This window comes from Drosophila hydei, unplaced genomic scaffold, assembly GCF_003285905.1.
Source record: "Drosophila hydei strain 15085-1641.00,03,60 unplaced genomic scaffold, DhydRS2 tig00008119-arrow-pilon, whole genome shotgun sequence".
Lineage (NCBI taxonomy): Eukaryota > Metazoa > Arthropoda > Insecta > Diptera > Drosophilidae > Drosophila > Drosophila hydei.
The window spans coordinates 142,166-167,945 of NW_022045830.1; the positions used below are offsets into that span (position 1 = coordinate 142,166).

Below are 25,780 nucleotides of genomic sequence, written 5' to 3' on the forward strand. Positions count from 1 at the left end.
CTCGACGTGAACTGTGAAAACGGCACAAGAAACGCGACTAAGCGTATGAGTGTGTGTGTAAGTGTGTGCCTGCCTGTGTGTGTGTGTATGTTTTTGTGTGTGGCAAATTCAAATTTGTTGGCGTCACTAGTCGGTGGTAAGAAACTGAGCATAGATGCCAGACTCGGTCAGACAGTCAGACAGTCAGACAGTCAGCTAGTCTTCTGTCTAGGCAGAGCAGCTGTCTATGGGTTGTGTGTGCGCTTGTGTGTTTGTGTGTGTTAGCCAAAAGTCACCCTTAAATGAAGGACCTGCACGCACCAATGCCAATGACCGACCCAGTCCGCGTTTTGGGACACATTTCAGACCCCTGTGCTGGGTATTACGTATGCGTGCCTGGCTAAGTTTTACACCGTTAATTAGTAGAGTCCTGACAAAAAACCCAACACCTGGCATTTGTTTACAACAAAAAACAAGTAAGAGCTGTACTCAACTAGAAGTTACCCTTACTAAAGTCTCAAGAAGCCTCGATATCTTATACTAAATGATATCATATGCATATCATTACAGAATCAACAAGTACAGCTTAGAGGGCAATACTCAACTAGAAGTTACCCTTACTATAGCCTCTATATCTTATACTAAATAATATCATATCATCACAGAATCAATATGCTCTAGAAGTAAAGAATGAACTTATTGAATTGAATTGCATTTTTATTTTATGAAAAATACTCGTTTGTTTCTTAAATAAATTAGTTTAGTTCAGATTTGATGTTTTCTTTTTAGTTTTGTATAATGCGTGGTGTACTTGGTGTTAGTTACAAAGAATTGTCGTTTGCATTTTGCTTAGGTTACGATATTTTCTTATTGTTTTTTTTGTTTTTATTATTATTATTATTATTGGTTTTGTTTTATACAAAAAATTCTTACACACATAGATAATTGCTAAATATTGGTGTTACATTAGACTAAAAGTTTCATAAAACATTTGTGCAACAAAAACGCATTGCAATTAAATTTCTTCTTTTTGTTTACTTGCCCGCTCTATAAATAAATATAAAATTAACGTACTCTGTATACATATACATATATATTTTTGTGTATATATATTTATATCAATTTGATCAATTTGTTGAAATTATTTGCCGAACAATATAATAAAAAAGTGCTCGCATTTCTGTTTTAACAATTTGTTTGCAATTTAATATTACAGATATACATATATATGTATATATATATATATATATATATATTTATATAGTTTATATTATTAAAACCCGATTGTTTGAACAATTTGGAGTCGATAGATCGACTCGCTAGTTTTAGATTACTTAACTAGATTGTCTATACATAGATTTCGACTACATATAATACTACGAGTAAATGTGGTTTGCTTAATGGGCGCAGAGCTTGCTTTATATATGGTGTTTGGATTCTCGAATTGTAAAATGTATAAATAAATTTTGATTTTGTTGCTTTGTGCTTAACACTTAACTATAGATCAAACATTCAAATCTTGACATTATATGTAAATAGAACTGCTTTGCGTATAAAGAATTTGTTTATGTATTAGTGAATGTTAAACAAAATTACAACAAACAAAGCCTGATGAATTAATAATTCAAGTTAATTATGAATCGTATATAAACTATGCTCTCATGGGGGTAAAGCTCAAAATATATGTAAATATATTAAATAAAATCATAAAATATTTTTAATTAGATTTTAGTGGACGTAAGTAACATGGAATTGTTTTTAAATCGAACAAACTTACAAATTATGATTCCAATGTATTTAGTTTAGCATTTGAAAATTGGAAATAAATAGTTAAATACGGTGATTAGTTAGACTAAGTTAGCAACGAGATGAATGAAATAAATTACAATATCAATAAGAAATATAAGAAATCATATAACATAACAGGAAACGTGTGTGGTTGTGTGTATGTTTTTTTGTTGCAATACTTTTCTTGTTTCAATAGAACTCCGCGTGGTTGTTGGCTATTCGAGTAGCCGCCTGGCTCTGGATTTGTTTTGTAGCGGGGAATGAGTTAAGTTAGGGGATGTTATTATATATTAGTTGTTGTTGTTGCAGTTCCTGTTGTTGTTGCAACGTTAGCCAGTGCGTATTGTAGTCTATTTGATGCGTCGCAGCGGCAGTGTGGGACTCTCTGGTGGTGTATCGCCAGCCGCACTGCCACCGGAACTACCGCCCACGGCAATATGTTGCAGCGAATGTTTCTTGGTCACGCTCTTAAAGGGCGCGCCTAGTTTTCGTGGACCGCGAGGCGATGCTGAGCTAATGCTGCTATTGGAATTGGCCTCCATGGCTGCCGTGGAGCCAGCTGAGACAGAGGGCGCTATGCCCAGCGCTGGGCCCGCATCAATGGACGCTTGTACCCATCCTGCAAGCAAATCATTTGTAATCAATAAACAGATTCAAAACTTGAATGGCACTCGGAAATACCTTTGACGGAGGCGCGATTATGATCAATCAACGCGGCGGCTAGAGGTGCGGCCGAACTGCTCGCATTCGATTCACGCAATGTGCTTAGTATGGACACCGGCATGGGATTGTAAATGCGGCTGGCAAAGTCCTCGAATGTGGTGCTTTCCTTGTACCGTGACGAGACGCTTTCCAGCGAACGATTACGCTCCTCATAGCTAGCGAAAGAGCATTGGTCATTGAAGGCTATTCTAAAGTCAATTCGAGGTTCTACTCACAATTGCTGGTAGAGCGGCAGGGCGGCGCGCTTGGTGCGACTCGCGTTGATGGCCGTGGCGCGTATGAGCGTGGCCAGGCAGGCGCCACTGACAACGCTCTCATTGGCAAGCGGCCCAAACCATGGCACCTCCGGCTTACGATTGACCGTCACACGAAACAGACCATTGCGCAGCGGATACACAACGATAAGCACATCGCAGAACTCTGTGGGCAGTATGTCGCGTCTGTAGTCGCGATGATGTTCGCTCCAGACAATGTGCACCTCATCGTTGCCCAGATGACGTGTCTTCAGCAGCATTGCCTCCGACGAGTCCGAGGGCATGCGCGTTGCCACATGGTAGACAACCTCCAAGAAGGGCGTGGCATAATAGGGCGCCGTGGCGCCACAGCCCTGACGCGGCAAGCCGCCCAAAAAGCCATTATGCGTCTCCAGCTCTATCTCCCACCCAAGCGCCGAGACAAACATCTCGTACATGCTGCTGCCGTTTGTATTACGCAAGATGCTCGTCTTGTCCTCCTGCCCAGCGGCCACATAGATGACAGCCATTTTGTGCGTCTCGCGGCACTTCTGCAAGTCCACGTTGCGTAGCTCACGCAACAGCTTCTCGCTACGCTGCAGCAGATGTGTACGCGAGCGTCGCTCCCAGCCGGCCAGACCCAGATGGGCAAACAGCAGGCGACAGTATTGAAATGGTGTCTCCGCACGACCTGGCAAACTGCCAGCCCCGGTAAACGAGTCAAATGATGCGGATGCGCTCTGCAGCGACCGTTGATCCGCCTGCGGCAGCGATGAACTGGAGCCCGCATGCCGCAAACCGGCAGCCGTGAGCGGCTGCTGGGCCGAGTGAGCCACAAACTCCTGCTCCAGCACACGCTGATTGAGTATGACGGATATTGCCTGCGCCTCCTGGGCACTGCTCAACGGACTCAGGCTGGGCGCATTCAACTCGGAAATGGTGGGCGGCACGCACTCTGGACTGGTGTGGCCTATGTAGGCCAGCATATCGTCCAGCTGATCCAGGTCTGGCGCCACATCCTTGGCTAGCGGCAGCACTCCAGGTGGTCGATGTCGCAGCGTGTGTCGCGGCAGCTGCGGCTGCTGTTGAACGTGTAACGAGTCCATGGACTGGCACGCCTTGGCCAACGTCGACGGGCCATCGTAGCGCTCCGAGCTGTACTGTGCATGCGCTGGTGTTGGTATCGCATCGCCTTTGCGCGGCTCCGAGTACAGTATGGAGGCATCCCAGCAAGCTTTGCCATTTAGATCGCGCATCAGCACCCGCACCTGCTTTTCGGCAGTTACCAGACCGGCTGTAATGCCGCCACCTGGCAGCTTCAGCGTGGGCAGCTCTATGAAACTGGCCACGAGGCCCGTGTTGAGCATGAAGAGCTGCAGGTTCTGTGCGTTAACAACCGACGGGAGTTCCATAGAGTCGCGACGCTCCAGCTGACTGCCCGACTGACCGGCGCTGTTCACGCCATAAATATCATCCTGCTCCTCGACCATAGAGCTCAGCCGTGAGGCGCCGATGCCCATGGGAAAATGGCCCAGATGCGTGACCAGATGCATGGCAACGGCGCGAGCGCACAATCGAATCGCCGAGATGCAGGCCTGTATGGTCTCCGATGTTTGATAGGTGGCCTCCGGCAGGCGACCGTCACCCTGCAGATCATCGCTGGCAATGTGCATGTCGAAATCCTCATCCGAGGTCAGTTTGACGCGTTCGTGGCGCGGCGCACCCGATGCCACCTGAAGCAAGACCCTGAGCACTTGCAGCACCAGTGTGTCGCCCTGATCATTGTAGGGCGCCAGCATGAGAGCAGCTGGTATAGCCATGCAGAACTCGCCGAGGCAGAGCATCAGCGATGTCAGCACCACCTTGTCGGCATCCTTGGGCTTCGACACGTTCTGTATATCTAGAGCCCGGCACAGTGCCGTTATAATCAGGTGCGGCACACGCTCAATGGCTGCCAGCTGACGGCCACGCTCCGCGCACAGCTTCAGCGCATCCACAGCGATGACTGCGATGGTGTGATGTTTGAATTGTAGCGCCTGGAGGAGCACCTGCAGCACCTCACGTATGCGCGGATGAAAGCTTTGTGCGCTCGTATCCTTAGGCAGCACGTCCTTGGGATGCGGCACCGATTGCTGGAACTGGCCGCGCTGCTGCGCATTGCGTGTGGGCTGCGAGAGACGCAGCAGCAGCCACTGGCCCAGCTGGCAGAGCGCAATGCAACGCGCCTTCGCCGAGGGCTCGCGGCGCGCACAGCGGAGCATTATGTTGAGTATGTGATCCTGCAGATCGGGGCATTCCATCAGCTCAAACTGCTGCGCCGTCGGCTGCAGCACGGGTCGCGGCAACAGTGTGGCGGGATACGCCAACAGCGAGCCCAGCAGAGCAGCCACCTCAGCGCGAGGCGTGCTGGGCGTCACTTCCAGCGAGGTCAACAATATGGCGCTGGCATGCACCAGATCCAGCAGTAGGAGCGTGTGTCCGGGCAACAGAAGACTGAGCAAACGCGGTCCCTCCAAGTGCTTCATAATCGCATAGATCAGATCCCGATCCTCGCCCGTCAACAGCTGATGCAGTGCATGATAAAAGAGCGCCAGCTGCTGCATGCCAATGGCGCCTTGCAACGCCAAGGCGCAGAGCAACTGCAGCGCCCAGAGTTTGCCGCTTTTGAAGGAACGATCCAGGGTCAAGGCGCCGTAGCACCAAGGTGCCACAACACCAATGGGCGGCACCAAGGGCGGCGGTGGCGGCGTACTTTGGTTATCCGTTGAGATGCCTTGATTCTGCTTGATTTTGATTAGGTTCTGGGTCATCTCCAGCAGGTGCTTGAAGACCTGCGCATGCAGCTCCGCTTTGGGAATGCGATTCACATCGCCCAGGGCGCCCAGCATGCGCTTCCACATGATAGACGTAGAGTCGGGCAGCCAGCCAGTGGCTGTGCCACCGAGCATAATCGAGCGACGCTCCGAGCCGTAGTTGCCGGCGCCAAAGCTGCCCGAATTGCCATCTTCCAGACTGCCGGAGTCCGCGGCCAGCACATCGATGTGCAGCTGGGCATCCTTGATGGAGCCGCCCTCGATGCCGCTGCTGGCCGTCGGCGATGGACTGCGGGAGCCCGCGCCACTCTCAGTGTCCTCCACCTCAACCGCATCCTGATAGCCATCAACATCGTCGACGGCCTGCTGTGAGCCGCGACGTCGCCGACTCTTGCGTATGGGCGCCAACGAATCCAGCGACATGGCCCGACGCATATCCTGCCCACTGCTCGACGCCTCCAATCCCGAGCGTATGGCAGCCGTGGCATCCGTCTTCTGCGGCACAGGGCGTCGGCGGCGTATACGTGAATTGCGCGCCGCCGAGGCCAGGCTGCCCTCGCTGTAACTGCGACTGAGCATGGGCGTCAGTGGTACTGGGCGTACTCCGTGACCGGTGCCGCCATGGGATTGCGAGTGCTGATGCGTGCGATTGGCGGGCTGCAGCAACGGCGCTTGGTTGTTGCTGCCCGCCTGCGAGTTCTCGTCGGAACGACTGCTGTTGGACTCGGCGATGCTTTCGCGTTCGCGTTGTACGCTGGTGGCCACATGGGCTCGTGCGCCGGCGGCGCTGCCCGAGCCCTGCCAGACGCTGCCAATGCGCCGCCTCTTGCCCCGACTCTCGGCCACACGATCCAGTGGCAAGTCCAACAGATTAATGCCGTAGGTATAGCGCGAGAAGACGCGTGTCAGCGTCTGTATCGTTTTGCTCCATTCGACAATGAGCTCCTCGCGATGCGTCAGCGATTGAAGCACGGTGAGAAACTTCTCCCAGAGCATCACATTCACTGGCACATTGGTGTGTGCCCGTATCCAGGTGACGATCAGCGTTTGAAATATGGCTGAGCCGAGTATGCCGCCCAAGCTGGCGCTCTTCGAGCCACTGGGCGGCGGATTCTGATGCAGCACTACGGACGTTACCTGCAGCAAAACCAGCAGCATCTGTTCCCATGTGCGCGACTCCATGCGTGTGTTCATCACCATGGTCCGATAGACATTCAGCACCTTCTTGCATATTTCGGTCTGCTCCTGCAGCGGCGTCGATCGATAGTCACGTGAGCGTGTGGGAAAGCATATATTCAGGTTCGCAGTGTTCACAAGGAACACGTTCGCCGCGTTGGTGACAAACACTTGCAGGACATTCTGCATGCCCGCGCGCAATACCTGCTGCTGCTCCTTGTTGCCCTGCATGGCGCCCACATAGGAAGGTGTTCGTAGGCGCTGGCTACGTGGCGTGCCGCCTGCATTGCTGAGGCTTGTTGGAGCCGTTGACGGTGCGCCCTGTTCATCATTTGGCTCCAGCAGGAACGGTGGCGGCGTTGTGCCCGTCATCCAATCCCGATAGACAGCAATGGCCGTTCGTATAGCCTCGATTTGCGCCTTTGATGTGAAGTTAAGCAGAAACGCCTGGCGATAGACCTCGTGCACAAAGTTGATGTTCTCGCGGCTCACATAGAACACATCGCGCACAATAAGGCCCTGCTGATAGCCCAGAAGCCGGGCATGATCCACACCTTCAATGTGCAGGGCGCAGTCCAAGCGATGGCTGAGCAGGCGCTCGTGCGTAAAGCGTGAAACCCAATTGATAAGCACCACCACACAGGAGGCCATGACCTCCTCCTTCTTGTGTATTGAACGCATGACGGGCATCTCCAGACGTGGATTATAAATCGAGGTGGTCGCATCAAAGCTGGGCGAGAACACGGGCAGAAACACCTCCTTGAAGCGTTGCAGCAGAAATGCAAACGCTTTATGATCTTTCTGCGTACGATTGTCGCGCCAGCGCAGACACGCAGCTGTTTGCACCATGCTATTGAGCAGGACTTCTAGACCGTCGCGTGGATCTGGCGGTGCGGACTTCTCGCTGGACGAAGGCGGCAGCAAGGCCACAACCTCGGAGCTCTGCACGGGATGCGAGAACGTATTATCATGGAAAACGGAGGCCATGCCTCCATCTGCTTTCATATTGGGATGCGAGAGAAAATCCGAGGCACTGAACTCCGTATCGGGGCCCACCATGCCCTTCTGCGGCACAATGAGGCCGGGTATAAGGTCCGCATACATGGCGTGCACATAGCCAGGCGCATTGTCGCCCAATGTCTGGTACCAGAGCAGAAAGTATCTGAAAGTTGGAGGGTATCTTATAAGCATATAAAGTCCCTTAAGCATTTCATCTTGAATACTTACTTCACACCCTCGCGACGCAGCTTGGGCGAGTTGCCCAAATGGAGCAGCTTCGCCATGATTCTGCTGAGCGAGTGGCATTGCCAGCGTCGAGCCAACAGCTCCGGCAGCAGGCACAGTATCTTCTCCAACAGCCATAGCGAGCCATCCAGTTCCTCGCGATGCGCCTTGTGCACTGCATTGAGATAAACGAAATTATTCAATTAAAGAGTTAATCTTGGCAAGAATATCTGTAGAAGCAATCCATCAGAGAATCCTAAACAAGCACATGCCACAAGGTCAAGGACGAGCACAAAATGCAAGAGAGCGAGAGTGCGAGAGAGACAAAGCGAGTAAGTTGTAAGTGCTATAATGAATCTTTTCTAATTCAGATACATTTCAATAAGGCTTACAAAGCTTAAAATATTTATATGCCTGAAACAAATGAAAATGGAACAGATTTATACATTTTCAGCAAGTGTTTCTTCATTAATTAAACAAAATTATAATACGCCATAAATAAACACTGAAATATCCTTCATAAATTAAATGAAACGAATGAAAATGGAACAGATTACTAAATTTTCTGCAAGGACTACATTAATTAAAGAAAACTATAATACGTCATAATGAGCGCTGAAATATCCATCTCAATGTATATGGAACGAATGAAAATGGAACAGACTTTTACATTTTCGACATCGATTTCTTCATAAATTAAACAAAATTATAGTCGCCATAATGAATGCTGAAATATCCGTCATAATTTACATGGAACTATTGAAAATGGAACAGATGCTTACATTTTTTGCATAGATTTCATTATTTATAAAATAAATTAGTTTCTAATATTGCAAAAAGTAATAAAAAAATGATGAAGTGGAACACATTTGCATATTATAAAAAAAAAATAAAACAAAATTCATTTACATTCGGGATACGCTTAGTCAAAAAATTAGTATTAGGAAAAGTGGAATGGCACAAGATTTATGGAATGTTGGAATGTACACGACTGTATAATATAAATAAATAAAATGTCATTTCTAATTCTAGTTGTTTCGACGCATGTAAAGTAAAATGGCATATTTATAGTGACTTATTCATACACCTAATGGAATGCTGGAATTGAACAAAGTGTTAAATCAAAAATAAATGGCACATCATTTTCATTGCCCATTTATAGATTATCTACATAATGCATATGCCCCAAGGAATGCTGGAATGAAACAGGCTCTGTTACGCTAGCGAAATATATGGCACCTTAATGAGCTCTGTTAACGCGGTAAAAACGAAGAGGAAAGGAATTAGAGAAATGTACAGAAAATATAGTAAACAATGTGGTAGATAGATAGATAGACTTAAGATCAAAGCAATGTCGCAATGTGATTAATTACTGAATCAAGTCAATAAGAGACCACGCCGCAAACTTACCAATGTGAAACGGAAGTTCTGCCGGTTAAGGTATACAAAAGAGAGGGCAAAAAAAATTTAAAACGAATTGAATGTAAAGAATTTTATATCAAATTTATGTTATGCATTATAATTTTTCGTTTTGTTTTTGGGACTAAAAGGTATAAACAAATTTATATATTTATCTGAGTGTGTATATCTATGTGGGTGCGTGTGTGTGTGTGTTTGTAGATAAAAGACACAAACAAGAAGCAACCATTAATTTAAACGCGGTTGGCTTTTCTAATTGGTAGAAAGAAGATTAACAAATTAGAACGGACCAAAAGAAATGAATATGCAAATAAATAAAAGTGCTCTAGTCGGATGTGCTCGACTAGCTGATACCCCGTACACACATATAAAATATTACTTGAATAAATTTACACGTTTAATATGTTTACGACCTTTGATATTAGCTTAAAAGAAAGTCGTCGGAATATCGCAATTTATCGATATGAACTGATATATCGATACAGAAAGAAATCGGATCCCTAACTTTATCAGGCTATACATATTTGCAAATCTTTTATACACTTCAGATCTTGCTAATTACATTGGGTACAGGGTAGATTAAAAAACCAGAAAACTTTTTTTGTTTAGTTTCACTATAGTTAATTACCTTTTTGTTTAAGATTGGCCTCGGCCTGAATAAAGGTATCGTAGAGTATGAAATAGACATGGCTATAATTTGTCTCGAACAGCGACTTTGACTCCTCATAATCCACATTATCTGCAAAAGAGAGAAGGCATTTATATACAATGTTAGCATATGGTATAATATAATATAATCCAAGTAACCCAATTCCCACTCAGGTGATAAGCACAGAATGCTTCCTGCATGGGCAACAGGTGACGCAACATTGTCCACACTGATTGGCACCTGAAAACAAAGCGCCCGCATATGCAAGTGTGCCGATAACGATAGATTTATATATATATATATATATATATGTGTGTATCGTATATGACCAGTCGACTTCCATAATTAAGTTCTGCTGCAGACTCGAGAAAAGAAAAATCAAACATGACAAATGAGCAAAAACCGCAGAAGCGGGTTCAAAAAATGCGTTGAAAAACATTTGATGAATCAGTCTCAGAGTGTTTAAGGGGGAAAAAGCGAGGGGTACAGCGAGAGAGAGACAGAGAGAGAGAGAGAAGAGACAGCCGCCGGCATAGCTGTCATCAGCGAAACGCTGCAAAACAGAAGAAAGCTAAACGTTGAGCGGAAAGAGTAGGCCAAGAAACCTTTAAAACTGGTTTCATAGAAGGCCAAATATGAAACGCTAGTTGTTGATAAACTTACAAACAATTGGGAAAAAAGAACTAGCTACGTGTTGGTGTATGTGAGTGTGGCACAGACTGCGTGTAATTTGCCAAGCAAGAGCAACAATAACAATGGAGTCGAGCGGGTGGGCAAGCACCTGTTGGGTGGTTTTTCAAAATATCTGCGTTCAATGACACAAAAAGAAAGTTACACAGCTACATACATATGCCTGCGATGTATTTGTGAGAGTGTGTGTACATATGTAACATATATATTGCAGCCATGCTTTTTTTTTCTTTTTTGGCTAGTATTGAAATTAAAGCAACAAAGTTGCCACTCAGTCAACAGTTGCAGCCAGTTGGTAAGCGCCATAATAATTGTGTGTGGCGCGTTTATCATTTGACGTTTTTCACACATTGTGAGTTATGAATATGTATGCAAGCGTGTATACATATATGGTATTCGTGTGTGTGTATGTTTCTGTTTTGCATGCATTGAAACGACGTTGATATTGAGCCATGATTTTTAACATTACAGTGTGAGTAGAAGTAGAAGTAAAAGTAGTAATAGTCGTAGTAGTAGTAGTAGTAGCAGTAGTAGTATAAGTGTCTTTCTATATATAAACAAGTGTGTGTGTAACTATTTCCGTTTTGCATACATAATTATGATTGCCATTTGTTACGTTATGCTGACATTAAGATAAGAGTAATTAAAATGTGAATATAAGAAGTCATAGAACAAGTACGGAGTATAAGTGTTTTCTTTAGTACAAGTACGTAGGCATGTTTATGTTATGTGTGTGTGTGAGTATTTTGTTTACATCAGTGTTAGAACAAAACAACAAAATACTGGAAGAGTGTATATGTGTGCTTGTATGTCTTCCATTGTGATTCCAACAGGAAATAGCGTTAAGCACTGTGGGCCGCTGCTATTTAAATAATAATCTACATTTGTCGTTAAATATTTACCACACTTAAATATCAACGACCATGGCCAAACGCCCACCTGTCCAGCCAAAAGAAACAATAAATGCAAACATACGTACACATACATTTGTATATACCAATATACAACTCGTTTTCCTTGGCGTTCGCTTACAATTTATTAAATAATTTATAGAGAGGCGTTAATTTGACATTAAACTACATTACCTAATATTGTGCGCAGGTGGCGTAGGCGGGAGGCGGAATCCTTTTTGCAATCCTGCAACTTGGCCGTCGACTTTTTAACATCGGCATGCGATTTCTTGGTAAACATTTTTGCACTTTTGCGTTTCTTATAATTAATATTTGCACACAAACATTCTTAAGCTAATTCGTTTGATTTCGTTGCTGAACAACATAAACACACCGACACACTGGCACATTCATATGCATATAAATATATATATATATATTTATATGCGTGTATATGAGTGTATATACTTTCTTTTCGCACTTTGTCCAGCGGAGCGCCAGATGGGAGAAAGAGAGCCCCCGGAGAAACTATTAGCATCGACCAACCAACCGACCGACCAAGCAATCATCCGTTGACGTTGCTTGTGGCTGCGCTGCTGCTGCTCGTGCTTCTGCTTCTGCTACTGCTACTGCTGCTGCTTTTCGCAGTTCGTTGTAAATTTTTTGCTTTTATTTCATGTCTACACATTCGCTCTCCCAGCAGCCAATTGCACAGTTGAATTGCAGTTGAATTCAATCATTTTTATTAAATATATCGTTTCACTGCACATTATTACATACTTTGTGCTGCAGCACGAACACAGGAGGGCAGGTTTAATATGTTTTTACGAAATTAAAATTCATCTGCGACGCGTTTTTTTGTGGACTAAAAAAATTCGGCCAATCAACCAGGTGGAATGTTATTTAACAGCTTTTTTACAGAGACAGTCTATTAACATGTGATTAGCTGTTATTAACATACACCGATATTTAACCAGTATGTTTTCTTTTTAATTCAACATGCCATGGCTTCATATTTAGTGGAATATTAAAAGAGTTGCTCGAGTATTTTCACAAACACCTTTGCATAAAACATTTGAGCTTTGAGTCATTAAATCATTAAAGTAAGCAATATTAAGTAAAACAGAAGCTGAGAATACTATCGTTTTCAGTGTTATTATGTTAAATTCCGATGATTTAACATATCGATGTTTTAAATTATTACCGATATGATCTCTTGTATCTTATACTTCTGTAAAACTATCGGAAACTCTCTCAACTGACAATATAATTCAAATAAAATTTTAAGCAATAAAAATGTTGCCATAATTATTCAGACGAAAATATGTAAGTAAATTAAAAGGAAAACTGACTGAAAATGTAGGACTCAATTTCATCTTACAATTCTCTGCTGACTTTTACTTCCACAACTTCTGTCCAGTATAAGACACGAGCTTTTCTTTCCCAAGCGGTTGGGCAACCTCGATTAAGCTGCCATTTTCAAAGTTGTGCTGAGCTCATTGCTTTCCCTTATATTTCAAACGTCAAAATCGTTAAACGTGATTTGCAGTTTCAAGTCCGGTGAACGATTCAAATTTAACTCCAATCGAAATTATAAACATGTCAGCTACGGCAAGTGATGCAAATGAGCGCCTCACTGCGTTAACCAGCTATCGCACCAAGCTCCTGGAACATCGCGAAATCGAATCACGTTTGAAATCCCTGCGTGACAAGCACAAGGAGCTGCAATTGGAGTTCCAAAAGTCTGAGGATGATCTGAAGGCACTCCAAAGCGTAGGCCAAATGTTGGGCGAGGTGCTCAAACAGCTGACGCCAGACAACTTTATTGTGAAGTCCGCCAATGGACCACGCTATGTGGTCGGATGTCGTCGTCAGCTGAACAAGTTGAAGCTGAAGCCCGGCACCCGTGTCGCTCTCGATATGACTACGCTCACCATTATGCGGTATCTGCCGCGTGAAGTCGATCCCCAGGTGTACAACATGACGCATGAGGATCCTGGCAATGTTGACTACTCTGCAATTGGCGGCCTGGGTGACCAGATCCGTGAGCTGCGAGAGGTCATCGAGCTGCCACTCATGAATCCAGAGCTCTTCATACGCGTTGGCATCAATCCGCCCAAGGGATGCCTACTCTATGGTCCACCTGGCACCGGCAAAACGCTGCTGGCACGCGCCATTGCCTCCCAGCTGGATGCAAACTTTTTAAAGGTCGTCTCCTCGGCCATCGTGGACAAGTATATAGGGGAGAGCGCTCGACTGATACGTGAAATGTTTTCCTATGCACGCGACCATCAGCCGTGCATCATATTCATGGACGAGATTGATGCCATTGGCGGGCGGCGCTTCTCGGAGGGCACCTCCGCTGATCGTGAAATACAGCGCACTCTGATGGAGCTACTGAATCAAATGGACGGCTTTGATGCACTGGGTCAGGTCAAAATTATAATGGCCACCAATCGTCCGGATACTTTGGATCCGGCTCTGCTGCGCCCTGGACGCTTGGATCGCAAGCTGGAAATCCCGCTGCCCAATGAGATAGCTCGCCTGGATATACTGAAGATCCATGCAGCACCGCTAAGCAAGCAGGGCGAGATCGACTACGAGGCCGTGGTCAAACTCTCGGACATGTTCAATGGCGCCGATCTGCGCAACATCTGCACCGAGGCGGGCTTGTTTGCTCTACGCGAGGATCGCGAATACGTCATCCACGAGGACTTCATGAAGGCCGTGCGCAAAACGGCGGACAACAAAAAGCTGGAGACCAAGCTGGAGTACAAGCCGCTTTAAAATCATCAAATTACATTTATAATTATAAATGTCAAATGTCAAATATAATTTATTTATTTATAAACTTCAGTCGATTTCGATTTTGAAACGATGGTATGTGAATTGGCATTTGTTTGAGATAATTTATATAGATATTTCTGAGTCGATTTACGATGGAGTCGAGTAGTTGATGAAATGCATGTTTATGTAGATATAAATAGGTTTAGGATATAGAAAAGCTAAGCTTGAGTTTGGTTTATCTAAACTATGGAAATTAGATTTTTATAAGTTATATGTGAATAGAGTTCACTGTCAAGCGTGGAAAATGTGTGAAAGGGTAATACATTTTATGGAACATACACTTTGGGCTTAACAATTAAATACAATGAAAGTATTATATTATATATTATAGGCAAGTTTTAACTTAAAGAAAGAAGCCAAAATAAATTTTTTACTAAAGTAAAATACACTTACATTTGTGGAAAATGGGTGGAAGGAAGAATGAATAAGAAGCTAACTTAGTTTCAATTCTAATTCTCACTAAATTAGGAAAAATTCACTAAAAAATGAGTGAAAAAGTGCTTGAATGATGGTCAAGAATTCAATTTTCATCATAAACTAACTCAATTGATACACAAATAAATAAAGTTAGCTGTTAGCTGTTATTCAAATTCACATAAATCCACCCGTGAGTGGAACTTAGATGAGAATACAGTTACATTAAAACCTTAGTGTTAGCTGCCTTAAACGACTAATAGCCAACGTTCATTTGATACGATTTAAATACAAATTTAGCCTTAATTTGTTAAGTGCTTTTATGATTTGGAGCTGAGCGATAAGGAAGCCGCCCTCATTGGCGGGCGGCTCGCTTTTGGACTCAGTAACATGCGGCGACTGAAGACGGCAATACGTAGGATCTGTGTGCTCTGGCGAATATCCAGACGATGGGTCAACTCTTTGACGGGCAGCCAGGTGGTGCTCATCTCTGTGGTTATTTTGATAGCACAAAATATTGTTTACGGCATATTTCCATGTCGCTTTCAATTCAAGCGTAAAAAGTTCGTGTTTTGCTTGCCTCTGGCCGGTTATGGCTTGACTGTGGCCACGTTGTTTGGCGCCTACTACGGACATCACGTTTGGCAGGCGTACACTGAGAAGCAAATCAATTTGCGCGATCCCATCCAGATTTATAGCTACATGTTTGCGTGCGCGGCTGTCTTCAACTATGTGACGCAATGGGCCATGGTTCCGGACATCTTACGCTTTCAGAATAGTTTGGATTTGTTTAAGACCATGGAGTACTTCCGTCTCACGCTGGGTGTTATGGCGCGTTCGACAGTTTTGGCTGGCGTCAAAATGTTTGGCTGCCCGCTGGTGATGCAGCTGACGCTGATCATATACCAGAAGTACACGCATCCGGAGCTTAGCTGGATAAGATCGAGTCACATAATGCTGCCCATCTATTTGGGCAATCAGCTGAACAATTGCTTCTTTGGCGGCATCGTGGTGACCAGATGTGTGCTCATCGAGATCAATAAGCGTCTCCGTGAGATTCTGCTGGAGGTGAACAGACTGCAGACTCCATTGGAGCTGCTGCTGCACAAGCCCTACTATCGCATGCAACGCTTCTGTGACCTGGCCGATCGACTGGATGAGCTGACGAGCAAATACGCTCTTTCCACTGCCTACTCTATGGAGTACTTGGACCTGACTGCCTTCTCGCTGGTCACATATATGGCCATCTGTCTGACTAGCACTACACTGGGCATCTACACGCAATATCAGGCCGTTGCCGATTATCTAATGCTGGATATATCATACGATATATATCAAGCCTTGGCGCATTTCGTATTTCTCGTTATTCCCATGGCGGATATTTATTTGCTGGCGCGAGTCTGTCAGCAGGTGATAGATGAGGTTAGTATTAGTGTCTTCTTTATATATTATATATACCATAAACAAAGTTTTCTCTTTATCAGGCCAATGAAACGGGTAACTTGCTGCAGCGCATTAACTTGCAGCACTCAGATGTTCGCTTCAATCAAGTTGTTGATGCATTGTGGCTGGAAGTAAAGACAATTAAATACAAATTGGAACCAATGGGTCTGCTAGAGCTGGATGGATCGCTGATCAATATGATATTCTCAACCGTCGCTGGATTTCTATTGTTTCTCATACAAAACGATCTGACGCAAAGATTTTCGCTTAAATAAGTAGAAAAAACGTTATTTATATCGTATTGGTCTATCGATAACACTTACTTTCTGCCGTGGCGGATTTTCGATAACTCAACACTTTATGTGTACAACGAACATATGATTGTAAATAAACCATTAAAATGTACTAAGTTTCGCATTTTATTTAATTTTATATAATTATTAAAGTAACCATCTAAATTAAAAGTTAAAGAATGGCGCGTATTACATGGCGTACAACTTTTACTCAGAATCTAGTGTAAGTATAGAGCAGGATATTTGATTGATTTTGTCTTTTTAATAATTTGCTGTTTTGCCGGCAGCTCGAAATCGCGACTACGCTGGAGCTATATGAAGCATTGCTGGCATTCGCTTACGTTTAATGCTCATATGAATTCCAGCTATGCTACAGACGTTTGCTTGACGCCTATTTTCTGGATTGTAGATAACTATACAAACTGCTTAGGCCCAGTAAGTATTTGGCTGGCCTATATTGCGCTGGTTACAGGATATACACTGGTAGCGGGTATACACCTTTTATCATGGAATATGTAACACTTTGAAGTAGTAACTTCTGATTTGTATATATTCACTAATTACAGTAATATATCGATATGGTGTCAGTATTGTGTATAGCAAAGCTAATCCTTTACCCTTCAGTTCTTCGTTGTAGGCACTGCCATTTTAACCACTGCCATAGTGTCCATTGCCTATTGGATTGGCTTCCCCTTTTGGTGGGCCAAGAGCCAAGCAGTAACCGTACTGCTGCTCATAGTAGGCAATTGGCTGCTGCTGAACATCATTTTTCATTATGTGATGGGTGTGATGACCCCAGCTGGTCATCCAGCTGAAGGTGTTGCCCATGTCGAGGCTGTGAGCATGTGCAGCAAATGCATCTCCCCAAAGCCTCCACGCACGCATCACTGTTCCATTTGCAATCGCTGCATCTTAAAAATGGATCATCATTGTCGTGCGTATAGACATCATTTGAGCTAACATCGAATAACAAATATTCCGTTTCAGCCTGGCTTAATAACTGCGTTGGCTTTGCCAATCATCGCTACTTCTTCCTCTACATGGTCTACACCACACTCGGCTGCCTCTTCCTTATTGTGGCTGGCGTGGAGATTGGCTACAAGTATCTTTGGCTGGATCACAGCGAGCACTGGACAGAGCTGGAACCTCTCGAGGGTCATCCAGTGAAATTCAATCAGAGTGGACATGTTATAGCTGTTGTAAGATTCGACATGGATTATATAGAATATTTATGATATATGTGTATCCACCTAACAGAAGCATCCGCATGAATACGATGACATTTTGATGCCGGCAGCTGTGCATCATTTGCCCACGCCCATGGCAGAGTCGCCCGATGCCACGCCCACACGACGACGTGTCTTATGGTTTATGGCTGTGATCAATGTGGCAGTGGTCCTTGCCTTGGGAAGCCTGTGCATCTGGCATGCGAAGCTAATCACGCGCGGCGAGACAAGCATCGAGGCGCACATTAACGAGGCTGAACGCAAGCGTTTTCAGAAACAAAATCGAGTCTATATAAATCCCTATAACTTTGGCCCCAAAAAGAATTGGAAACTGTTTCTGGGCCTTGTGCGTGGCAGGTAAAACAAATGAGATTTTGCACACCTTGCCTGCTCTAACTACTCATTCTATATTTTAGATCATTTTGGCGCACCGTGCTGCTGCCCTCGTGGCACAAACCGGAGGGCGATGGTCTTAGTTTTCACACTGTGCACGATGCACCCTTCGAGGACGAGTGGCCATAGTCCGTGGCCTGCGCTTGAGCGCAGGATTCGAAGCTTTTGTGATGTCAAATTAGAGAAAATATAATTTTAATTTAGGTTTAAGTCTGGCAATTCCATAAGCTAAGCATTAACTATGTAGTGCAGTCCGCGTTTCCATAGAGATGTAGAAATATATATATGTACGCAAGAACTCAATAAATATTGTAACATCGTCCATACCTGTTGATTGGCCACGTTGCTAGGGCGTCTTGTGCCGGTATGGCAACTTGTTGCCAGGACGCCAAAGTTGCGGCTTCCGGTTTAGTCGATACGAACAGCTCAGTTGAAGAGGAGCCAAAGCATAGGCAAGATGTCCAAAGCTTCTGGATCAGAGGATGAGCCGCTAGTGCCGGATGATTTTGACGATGACTTCTACAGGGAGCTGTGCGAGAAGATACCCGAAGTAAGTCCGCGCCTTAGCATAATCCTTGATTCCATTAATCAATTCATTAAACAACTCGTAGGCAACCAAGGCGCTGCGTCAGAAGGATACGCCAAACAATGCGGACAACGTGCAGCGTCTAGTCATCTGCGGCACGCGCTACAAAAGTGATCTGCGCTTGGAGGAGGGCCGCACCCAGGAGCTGCGCGAGCAAATAGCCGACCTCGAGCAGCAGCTGGAAAATGCGGCGCAGCAAAGCAAATTGGACTTGGCCACCATTGAGCAGCTGCGTGGAGTTATAGGTGAGTGAGAGCACAGGTAGAAGATTCTGTATGATTTTCGAATTGTCCGCCTAGAGGGTGCCTGGAAGCAGAAGGATGCCTCGCAGATACGCGAGCAGTCGGCACAGGATGAGGTGTTGAGTCTGCGCCAGAAACTGGATGCGGCCGAGAAAATGATCGAACATCTCAATGAAAAGGGACGCTCCAGGAGCAGCAGGCGCGATGACAACAAGGAGTGCGAGCGACTCAACGACGAGATCAAAGAGCTGAACAAACGTCTGCAGCTGCAGCGCGCCTATGCAGCCGAGGTGGAGGAGACCATTCAGACGCTGGAGGGCAGGAACAAGGAGCTGCTCAAGCTGCTGGATGTAAGTGCAATGAACAATGAAACCAACAGTTGCTCACTGGTTTTCCTTAAAGGAAACCTCCAGCGATGCGTGCAACTTGAAGCGCAAGAGCGATGCGCTGTCCAAGGATCTGGCCACCATGAAAAGCGAGGAGACAAAGTACTTGGAGCAAATAGCACACATCAAGGCGAACAACGAGCATCTGACCAAGGTCAAGGTGCGCCAGAATCTGCAAATACTCTCGCTGAAGACCAACATGGAGCACCTCAACACGCTGCACAACAGCACCTGCAACAAGCTGGCCAAGATTACCGTCGATCTGGAGTACACGGTGCAGGAGCGGGACAAAAACAAACGCGCGCTAAATCATCGCATCAATCTGTTGAAGACGCGCGAGGATGAGCTCATCAAGCTGCGAAAGGAGAATGCCAAGTTGGCCAAGTCGCAGGAGGCTATTGCACGCAAATATGGAGGCCTGGAGATGTCCAAGCAGGAGGTGGAGCAGGAGAACCTGCGGCTCAAGTGAGTCTTATGCCTTCCCCTTCCCCTTCAGAGTTTAATTGAAATGCCTTGCAGAACCCAGATGGGCACTCAGGATAAGGAGCTGGAGTCCATGCGCCGTGTGGTGCATCATTTCGAGAAGAACAGCGAAAACCTGACCAAGGAGCGAGATGTGCTGAAGCGGGATCTGCACAGCGAGCATCAGTGCGTCGAGCAGCAGAGCGCGCTCTACCAGGAGTCGCAGCACGAGGTGCGCGCGCTCAAGGACATCGTCAGCAGCACCGACCTCAAGCTGAAAAAGCTGCAGGAGGAGCTGAAGAAGCAAAAGAAGGACAAGGCCAAGAAGCTGGACGAGATTCAGCATGGCATCGACAAGATCGATCTGCTGCAGAGTAAGTGACCTGGTTCCAAGCAGTGCCTTTGGCTTAGGATCTACTATTTGCAGATGAGATCCACCTGAAGGAGAACTACGAGATCGAGCTGAAGCGCACGATTAGCGATCTGGAGGCCAAGTGCTTGAAGTTCCAGCAGCAGCACGATCTGCTCACCAGCGAGCGGCAGGGCCTGCAGCGCTCGCTGCAAGCCGCCGACGAGGAGCGCCAGAAGCTGCGGGATCAACTGGGTAATCTGCAGGCGCAGATCGAGACGCTCAAGGGCAAGATCAGCTATCGGGATGGGGAGCTGGGCAAGCTGCAGCTGCAAATCGATCGCATGGAGAAGGAGCGCCGGCTGCTGCGCAACGATGTGCGCCACGCCCAGCTGGGTCAGCAGCACACCAAGGCGGAGCTGCTGGACAAGCGCAAGGAGATCGACCGGCATGCCAAGTCGCTGCAGGAGGACGAGCAGCGTTTTGCTCGCCTGCGCAAGGATGTGGACAATCTGATGAACGAGAAGAACTCCATTAGTGCGGCGCTAACGAAGCGCAACGAGGAGTACGCCCGACTCCAGCACAATCTAGAGAACCTGCAGACCGCCTACGATCAGACGGAGCGACAGTGCAACCAGTGCCAGGACGACATGCGGCTGATGGGCGTTGAGATCAAGAATCTGCGCACCGAACGCAACGTGCTGCGCGCCGATCGTGAAAGTGCCGCCGATCTGCGCCAGGAGCTGCTCCAAATGCAGCGCCTGCTGAACCAGGAACGCATCAAGGCACGCGCCCTGCAGGACGAAATGATGACGCCCATGAACGTGCACCGCTGGCGCCTGCTGCGCGGCAAGGACCCCGAGAAAATGGACCTGCTCGAACGCATTCACATCCTGCGCAAGCAGCTGCTCAGCCAGAATGTCGCCGCCCTGGAGCAGGAGCGGGCCCTGAATGAGGCTCAGCAGCTCTACACGGCGCTCAAGGAGTTCATGCTTAAGCTGCCCAGCCACCGCGTCCAAGCGCAGCTCAACACAGTCAAGGTGAGCTCCCCCTAATGCCATCAACGCGCTCGTATTAAAAAAAATATAATTTAATCTTTGAAGATAAAAGTTTACGAATCTTTTCATATTTCTCGTCTGCTCTTTTCAGGCCAGCCTCTCGGCCAAGGATCGCAAGCTGAAGGTGCTGATGGCCGAGCTGAGTGCCAGGGAGGCGGGCGAGCGCTGCAATGCCCAGCAGCTGGTGGAGCTGCGCGGCAGCCTGGCGCAGACGAGGGCACAGCTGCTGGAGGAGAAGCGGCGCAAGCAGAAGCTGCTCGAGGAGCGACAACTGCTGGAGCAGATGCAGGCGCATTGCTACTCGGCGCCCGCCCAGCTGCCGCGCACCCTGGGCGCCGGCTTCAAGGTGATCAGCCAGCTGCTCTAGAGGAGTCCATTGAATAAATGCGCATTAAGCAGTAGCATCAGCTGAGTTTTCCTTGTGGCACATGAGCTTATTGCTCAGCTCCTGAGCAGCAACAACTCTTGCTGTGTCCTCCAGCACTTTCCAATCACTGCTGGAGGACATTTGGAAGTGCTCGTCAACTTCCTGCGTCCCCCGGCCAATGGCTATGACGCCAAGCAGTGTGTCGACCACATTGTTCGGCTGCTGGCAGCACTCCTTTCTGATGACCTTGTTGTACTCGTTGATGATCATATCCCGCGAGTGCATGTCAATCTCGTTGATGGCCAGCTCCGCTTTCATGGCGCGCAGCTTGCGGCCCTGTCGCTGATTGATCCGCTGTTGCTTCCATAGCCGCTGCGCGATGCTGGGATCGGGCATACGCTCGACCTGCTTGCGGAACGAGTCGCATAGCTTCTGCATGTCCTCCACCTTGTGCTCCATATTCAAGCGCTCGACGCTCAGCTTGATGTTGTGCTTGAGCAGCACCTGGATCTTGCGTATCAGCTGGTATTTGGACGGATCTCGGCCGATTAGCAGACGCCAGCGATGTATGCGGCACGGATACTTCAGCTCCTCCGTGATCGCGGTCAGGTTCAAGCGCTCACGAACGAGCTGACGCTCGATCCGCACAACCTCGTGGCGCATGTTGGCCGTTTTGCTGACCGAGCGCTGCATGCAGGTGTTGGACATGCGCAGGTTGTTGATTTCGGTTTTGAGCAAACGTATATCCTCGACCCGCTGATTGTACTGGGTGGTGCCGCGGGTCATGGCCAACTGAATCATGGCCAGCTTCTCCCGCACGATGCTCAGCTCGCAGTTGCGCCGGACCAGCTGCTGGCCCACCACCATTTTCTCCTTGCTGTTCTCCTCCAGCGTGATGGCCATCTGCTTGAACCGCTTGGCGTCCTGATCGATGGTGCAGTGCATCTGCTCGTTGAGCACCTTCTGCTCGGCCAGCGCGGCATGCATCTGCTCCACCTGTCGCTCCTTGCCATGAATCTCGTTCTGCTTGTGCCTCAGCCGAGTGTCCAGCTGATCGATGTGCTTCTTCTGGAGGTTCATGTCCTTCTCGTTGTTGGCCACCTGCTGGCCGAACTGATTGATCTGAAAGATGAGCTTCGCATTGAGACTTTGCAGTTTCTGGCGTTCACGTCCGCACAGATCCATGCTCTTCTGCAACATCATCTTCTCGCTGTGCGCCACTTCCATTTGCTTTCGAGCCTTAATATAGATCTGATGCTTGGCCTCCAGCTGCTGGCTTAGATCCTCTATTTTCTCCGCCTTCTGAGCCACTTTCGCTAGAAATACGTGTGTGAGCAGCTGCTGTGTATGTCTGTCCAGTTTGTCCACTTACCCTCTAGTGCCTCGATCGTCCGGCTCAGCTCGCCGCTCTCCTGTTCAATTTCGTGCTTCTCCTTGTTGATTTTGTGTATCAGAATTTCCTTTTCATCTAGCCCCTTGTTGGCCCGATCGAGCATGAGTCGCGCGTCCTGCGTGCGGTAACGCTGGATCGACAGATCGTGCTGCAGCGTAGCATTCATGTCCGCCTGGTGCTTCAGATCCGTGTTCAATTTTATTTGCAACCGCTCGGCTGCCTCCTTCCCGAGCGTCATTTCGTTCAGTTTCGCATTCGCTCCCAACAGACTCTTCTCGAGTCCTGTCACCTCATTGCTGTGAACGGTTATACATGGAAGATGGAGAAGTTTGATTGATTGACTAGCTGAATTCCTAGCTAATGACTGATAGACTAACTGATTGATTGAATGACCGAATAGCTGTCTGCAAGATTAGTTGACGGACGAACTAAAAGACTAATTGACTAACTGATTGACTGATTGATTGGTTGCTTTGCAAGCCAATTCATTATTGATTGATGATGACTGCTTAACTGTGAGTAAGCCGTATATAATAACTAACTGGTTGATTGATTGATTGATTGATTGCTTACAAGCTGATTGACTGACACGACTTACTAATTGATTGATTGCTTGAATGTGGCAGATTCTCTCTCAGTAAGTCAAACAGAATTAAGTCAATCAGCCTGACTCACATGATGAATGTCAGTAAGATGTACAGAATGATAAGATGTTTGATTGATTGTCTCATAACTGATTGATTGATTAGCTGATTGATTTATTGCATGTCGAAGTGACACACTGCTTGACTGATTCACTGTATGTAGGACGGATAGACTGACTGATTGATGGAGTGTCAAACAGATTGATTGATTATCTTGTTGATAGACTGCTTAGACGAAGTAAAGCTATGAAATTGTTAGTCTACTAAAAGAGCTGCTGGACTGGGTTCCTTACTATGAGACTGTCTACTCGACGCTTGATTTACCTATCAACCAAGTGAATGACCACTAAACTGTCTATGACAACGATTGACTGATTGATAGAGAACTTCAATAGTGAAACTCACGTGAGCAACGCTTTATTCGAAATTAAGTTGGCATTCTTTTGGGACAGCTGAAGGAATCGTCGATTGAGCTGATTGAAGAGAAGATCTTTGGTTTTTCTTTCGCATTTCAGTTGACGAATCTCTTGACGAAATTCATTATTTTCGACCGTCAGCGATTTGTTGGCGGTCCTTAAAGCTGTCACTGTTGCAAGCCTGGCTTGAGACTCATCTGCGATGTGCAGATTGACTTTTTGCAAATTGTAATTCTCGTTGACGAGGTTCTCGATGACGTTCTTCAGACCACTGGCGACCGCTAGAGTCTCCTTGTATTTTGTCTCAAATGCATTTAACTCCTTGTTCCTGCTGGTAAGCAACTCCAGTTTCTTTCGCTGATTAATGATCTTTTCCCGCAGTTGCTCGAATGTTATACGATTCTCGCGCTCCACGTTGTATTTTTGGTTTTCAATCTGCTTCAGTTGCACATGTTGTTCTCTAAGCTTGGCCAAATTCTTTTCATTGACGGCTTCCACAGCAGCCGAATAGTAACGATTTTGTTCGAGTCGCTTCTGATGCTCCTTTAGCTCTCCGGCCAGGCGATCACGTTCCCGATAGACAAGGGCCCGCATTTGACGTTCCTTACTGAGTGGGAGAGGGTAAGCGTTATATGTTGGCTGAAGCTGGCGCTACTTACGGCTGACTCAAGTTGCTGTAGCTCTGGGTGGGAGATTGACCGTATTTAGATTCATAATCAATGTTATGTTCGGTCAACAGAGACTCTCGATATTCCGAAGCATCCGTAGTACGCCAAGCCTCTTCCAGTGCTACACGCAGCTCCTTCATCACAAACGACGATTCCGCAGATACTTCGAGGGCCAATTTCAGTCTTTCATTTGCGGCATTTACTGTATCCTCCAAATCCTGAACTACTTTCACTTTCTTGACGTAGTGCTCATGCAGCCGACCCACAATGTCGACGAATAGCTTCATCTTGCCGGCCACGAAGCTGTTCAGCGGCACCAGCTGCTGCACCAGGTCATAGGATACGTTAAAGAACTCTTCGTCCAGATCAACAATCAGATCCAATTGTGCCGCCTCGATGCTGTCGTTGAACCTGCTATTGCCCTCAATTTCTTTCCATACGTCCGATACTTCTTCATGGAGGACCTTCCTTTTCAAAAGCTTTTGATTCAACATTATCGCCGCCTACGCAATATGAAAGAACGTATAACTAACGCAACAGCAAAGACCCGTTAAATAACACAAAAGCACGAAAAAAAAAAAAATTAATTCGCTTAAGAACAAGTCAAATCGAACAGAATAAAAATGTAAACTGAATCTAGTCTCTAGAAATTATAGAACTAATTTTTATACTTTGACTTTTCTGTTAGTGAAGATATAAACAATTAAATTAAATACAAAAAGTTAAAAATAAAATTAAAAAAAAAATACTATTACAGTTTTAAGACTGTGGAGGAGTCTTAATATTTTTTTAGAAATAAAAAAATAAGAAAAATATTGAATTATGCCCCTTTTACTTTGTGAATGAGTATAATATTGTTTAAAAGAATTAAAAAATATAAAATAAATTTAAAATTAATTTTCTTTACAAGAGAAATGCCTCCCACAAGACACTTATCTATGCTCAACCTCAAATGAATGCCGAGCCAATAAGTTTTTTATTTTGTTTTATTGATTTAAGCAAAAATATG

General features: G+C 46.2%; 6 protein-coding genes across 6 annotated transcripts; 4 read left to right on the forward strand and 2 right to left on the reverse strand.

Annotated features, from left to right (window-relative positions):
• Positions 1-1,820: 1,820 nt before the first annotated feature.
• On the reverse strand, positions 1,821-12,202 carry LOC111597762 (probable Rho GTPase-activating protein CG5521). The gene is made up of 6 exons (XM_023312617.2): positions 11,780-12,202; positions 9,984-10,094; positions 7,940-8,111; positions 2,706-7,874; positions 2,449-2,645; positions 1,821-2,386 (listed from the first exon to the last, which is right to left on the reverse strand). Exons 1-6 carry the CDS (start codon positions 11,883-11,885, stop codon positions 2,118-2,120), a joined length of 6,024 nt encoding a protein of 2,007 aa, XP_023168385.2. The 5' UTR covers positions 11,886-12,202; the 3' UTR covers positions 1,821-2,117.
• An 840-nt stretch (positions 12,203-13,042) lies between these two features.
• On the forward strand, positions 13,043-14,385 carry LOC111597765 (26S proteasome regulatory subunit 10B). Its single transcript, XM_023312622.2, has one exon. It carries the CDS (start codon positions 13,184-13,186, stop codon positions 14,369-14,371), a length of 1,188 nt encoding a protein of 395 aa, XP_023168390.1. The 5' UTR covers positions 13,043-13,183; the 3' UTR covers positions 14,372-14,385.
• An 850-nt stretch (positions 14,386-15,235) lies between these two features.
• LOC111597760 (putative gustatory receptor 97a) lies at positions 15,236-16,563 on the forward strand. The gene is made up of 2 exons (XM_023312614.2): positions 15,236-16,267; positions 16,330-16,563. The coding sequence occupies exons 1-2, from the start codon at positions 15,236-15,238 to the stop codon at positions 16,561-16,563; spliced, it is 1,266 nt and encodes a 421-aa protein (XP_023168382.2).
• A 106-nt stretch (positions 16,564-16,669) lies between these two features.
• On the forward strand, positions 16,670-18,505 carry LOC111597761 (palmitoyltransferase ZDHHC16). Its single transcript, XM_023312616.2, has 6 exons — positions 16,670-16,804; positions 16,869-17,016; positions 17,206-17,515; positions 17,569-17,780; positions 17,839-18,164; positions 18,224-18,505. The coding sequence occupies exons 1-6, from the start codon at positions 16,761-16,763 to the stop codon at positions 18,327-18,329; spliced, it is 1,146 nt and encodes a 381-aa protein (XP_023168384.2). The 5' UTR covers positions 16,670-16,760; the 3' UTR covers positions 18,330-18,505.
• Positions 18,506-18,642: 137 nt separating this feature from the next.
• Positions 18,643-21,666, forward strand: LOC111597768 (cilia- and flagella-associated protein 58). Its single transcript, XM_030224757.1, has 7 exons — positions 18,643-18,750; positions 18,812-19,031; positions 19,086-19,378; positions 19,431-19,879; positions 19,934-20,250; positions 20,304-21,265; positions 21,375-21,666. The coding sequence occupies exons 1-7, from the start codon at positions 18,658-18,660 to the stop codon at positions 21,648-21,650; spliced, it is 2,610 nt and encodes an 869-aa protein (XP_030080617.1). The 5' UTR covers positions 18,643-18,657; the 3' UTR covers positions 21,651-21,666.
• LOC111598228 (cilia- and flagella-associated protein 58) lies at positions 21,596-25,390 on the reverse strand. Its single transcript, XM_023313388.2, has 4 exons — positions 24,763-25,390; positions 24,093-24,710; positions 23,023-23,339; positions 21,596-22,966 (listed from the first exon to the last, which is right to left on the reverse strand). The coding sequence occupies exons 1-4, from the start codon at positions 25,263-25,265 to the stop codon at positions 21,675-21,677; spliced, it is 2,730 nt and encodes a 909-aa protein (XP_023169156.2). The 5' UTR covers positions 25,266-25,390; the 3' UTR covers positions 21,596-21,674.
• Positions 25,391-25,780: the final 390 nt, after the last annotated feature.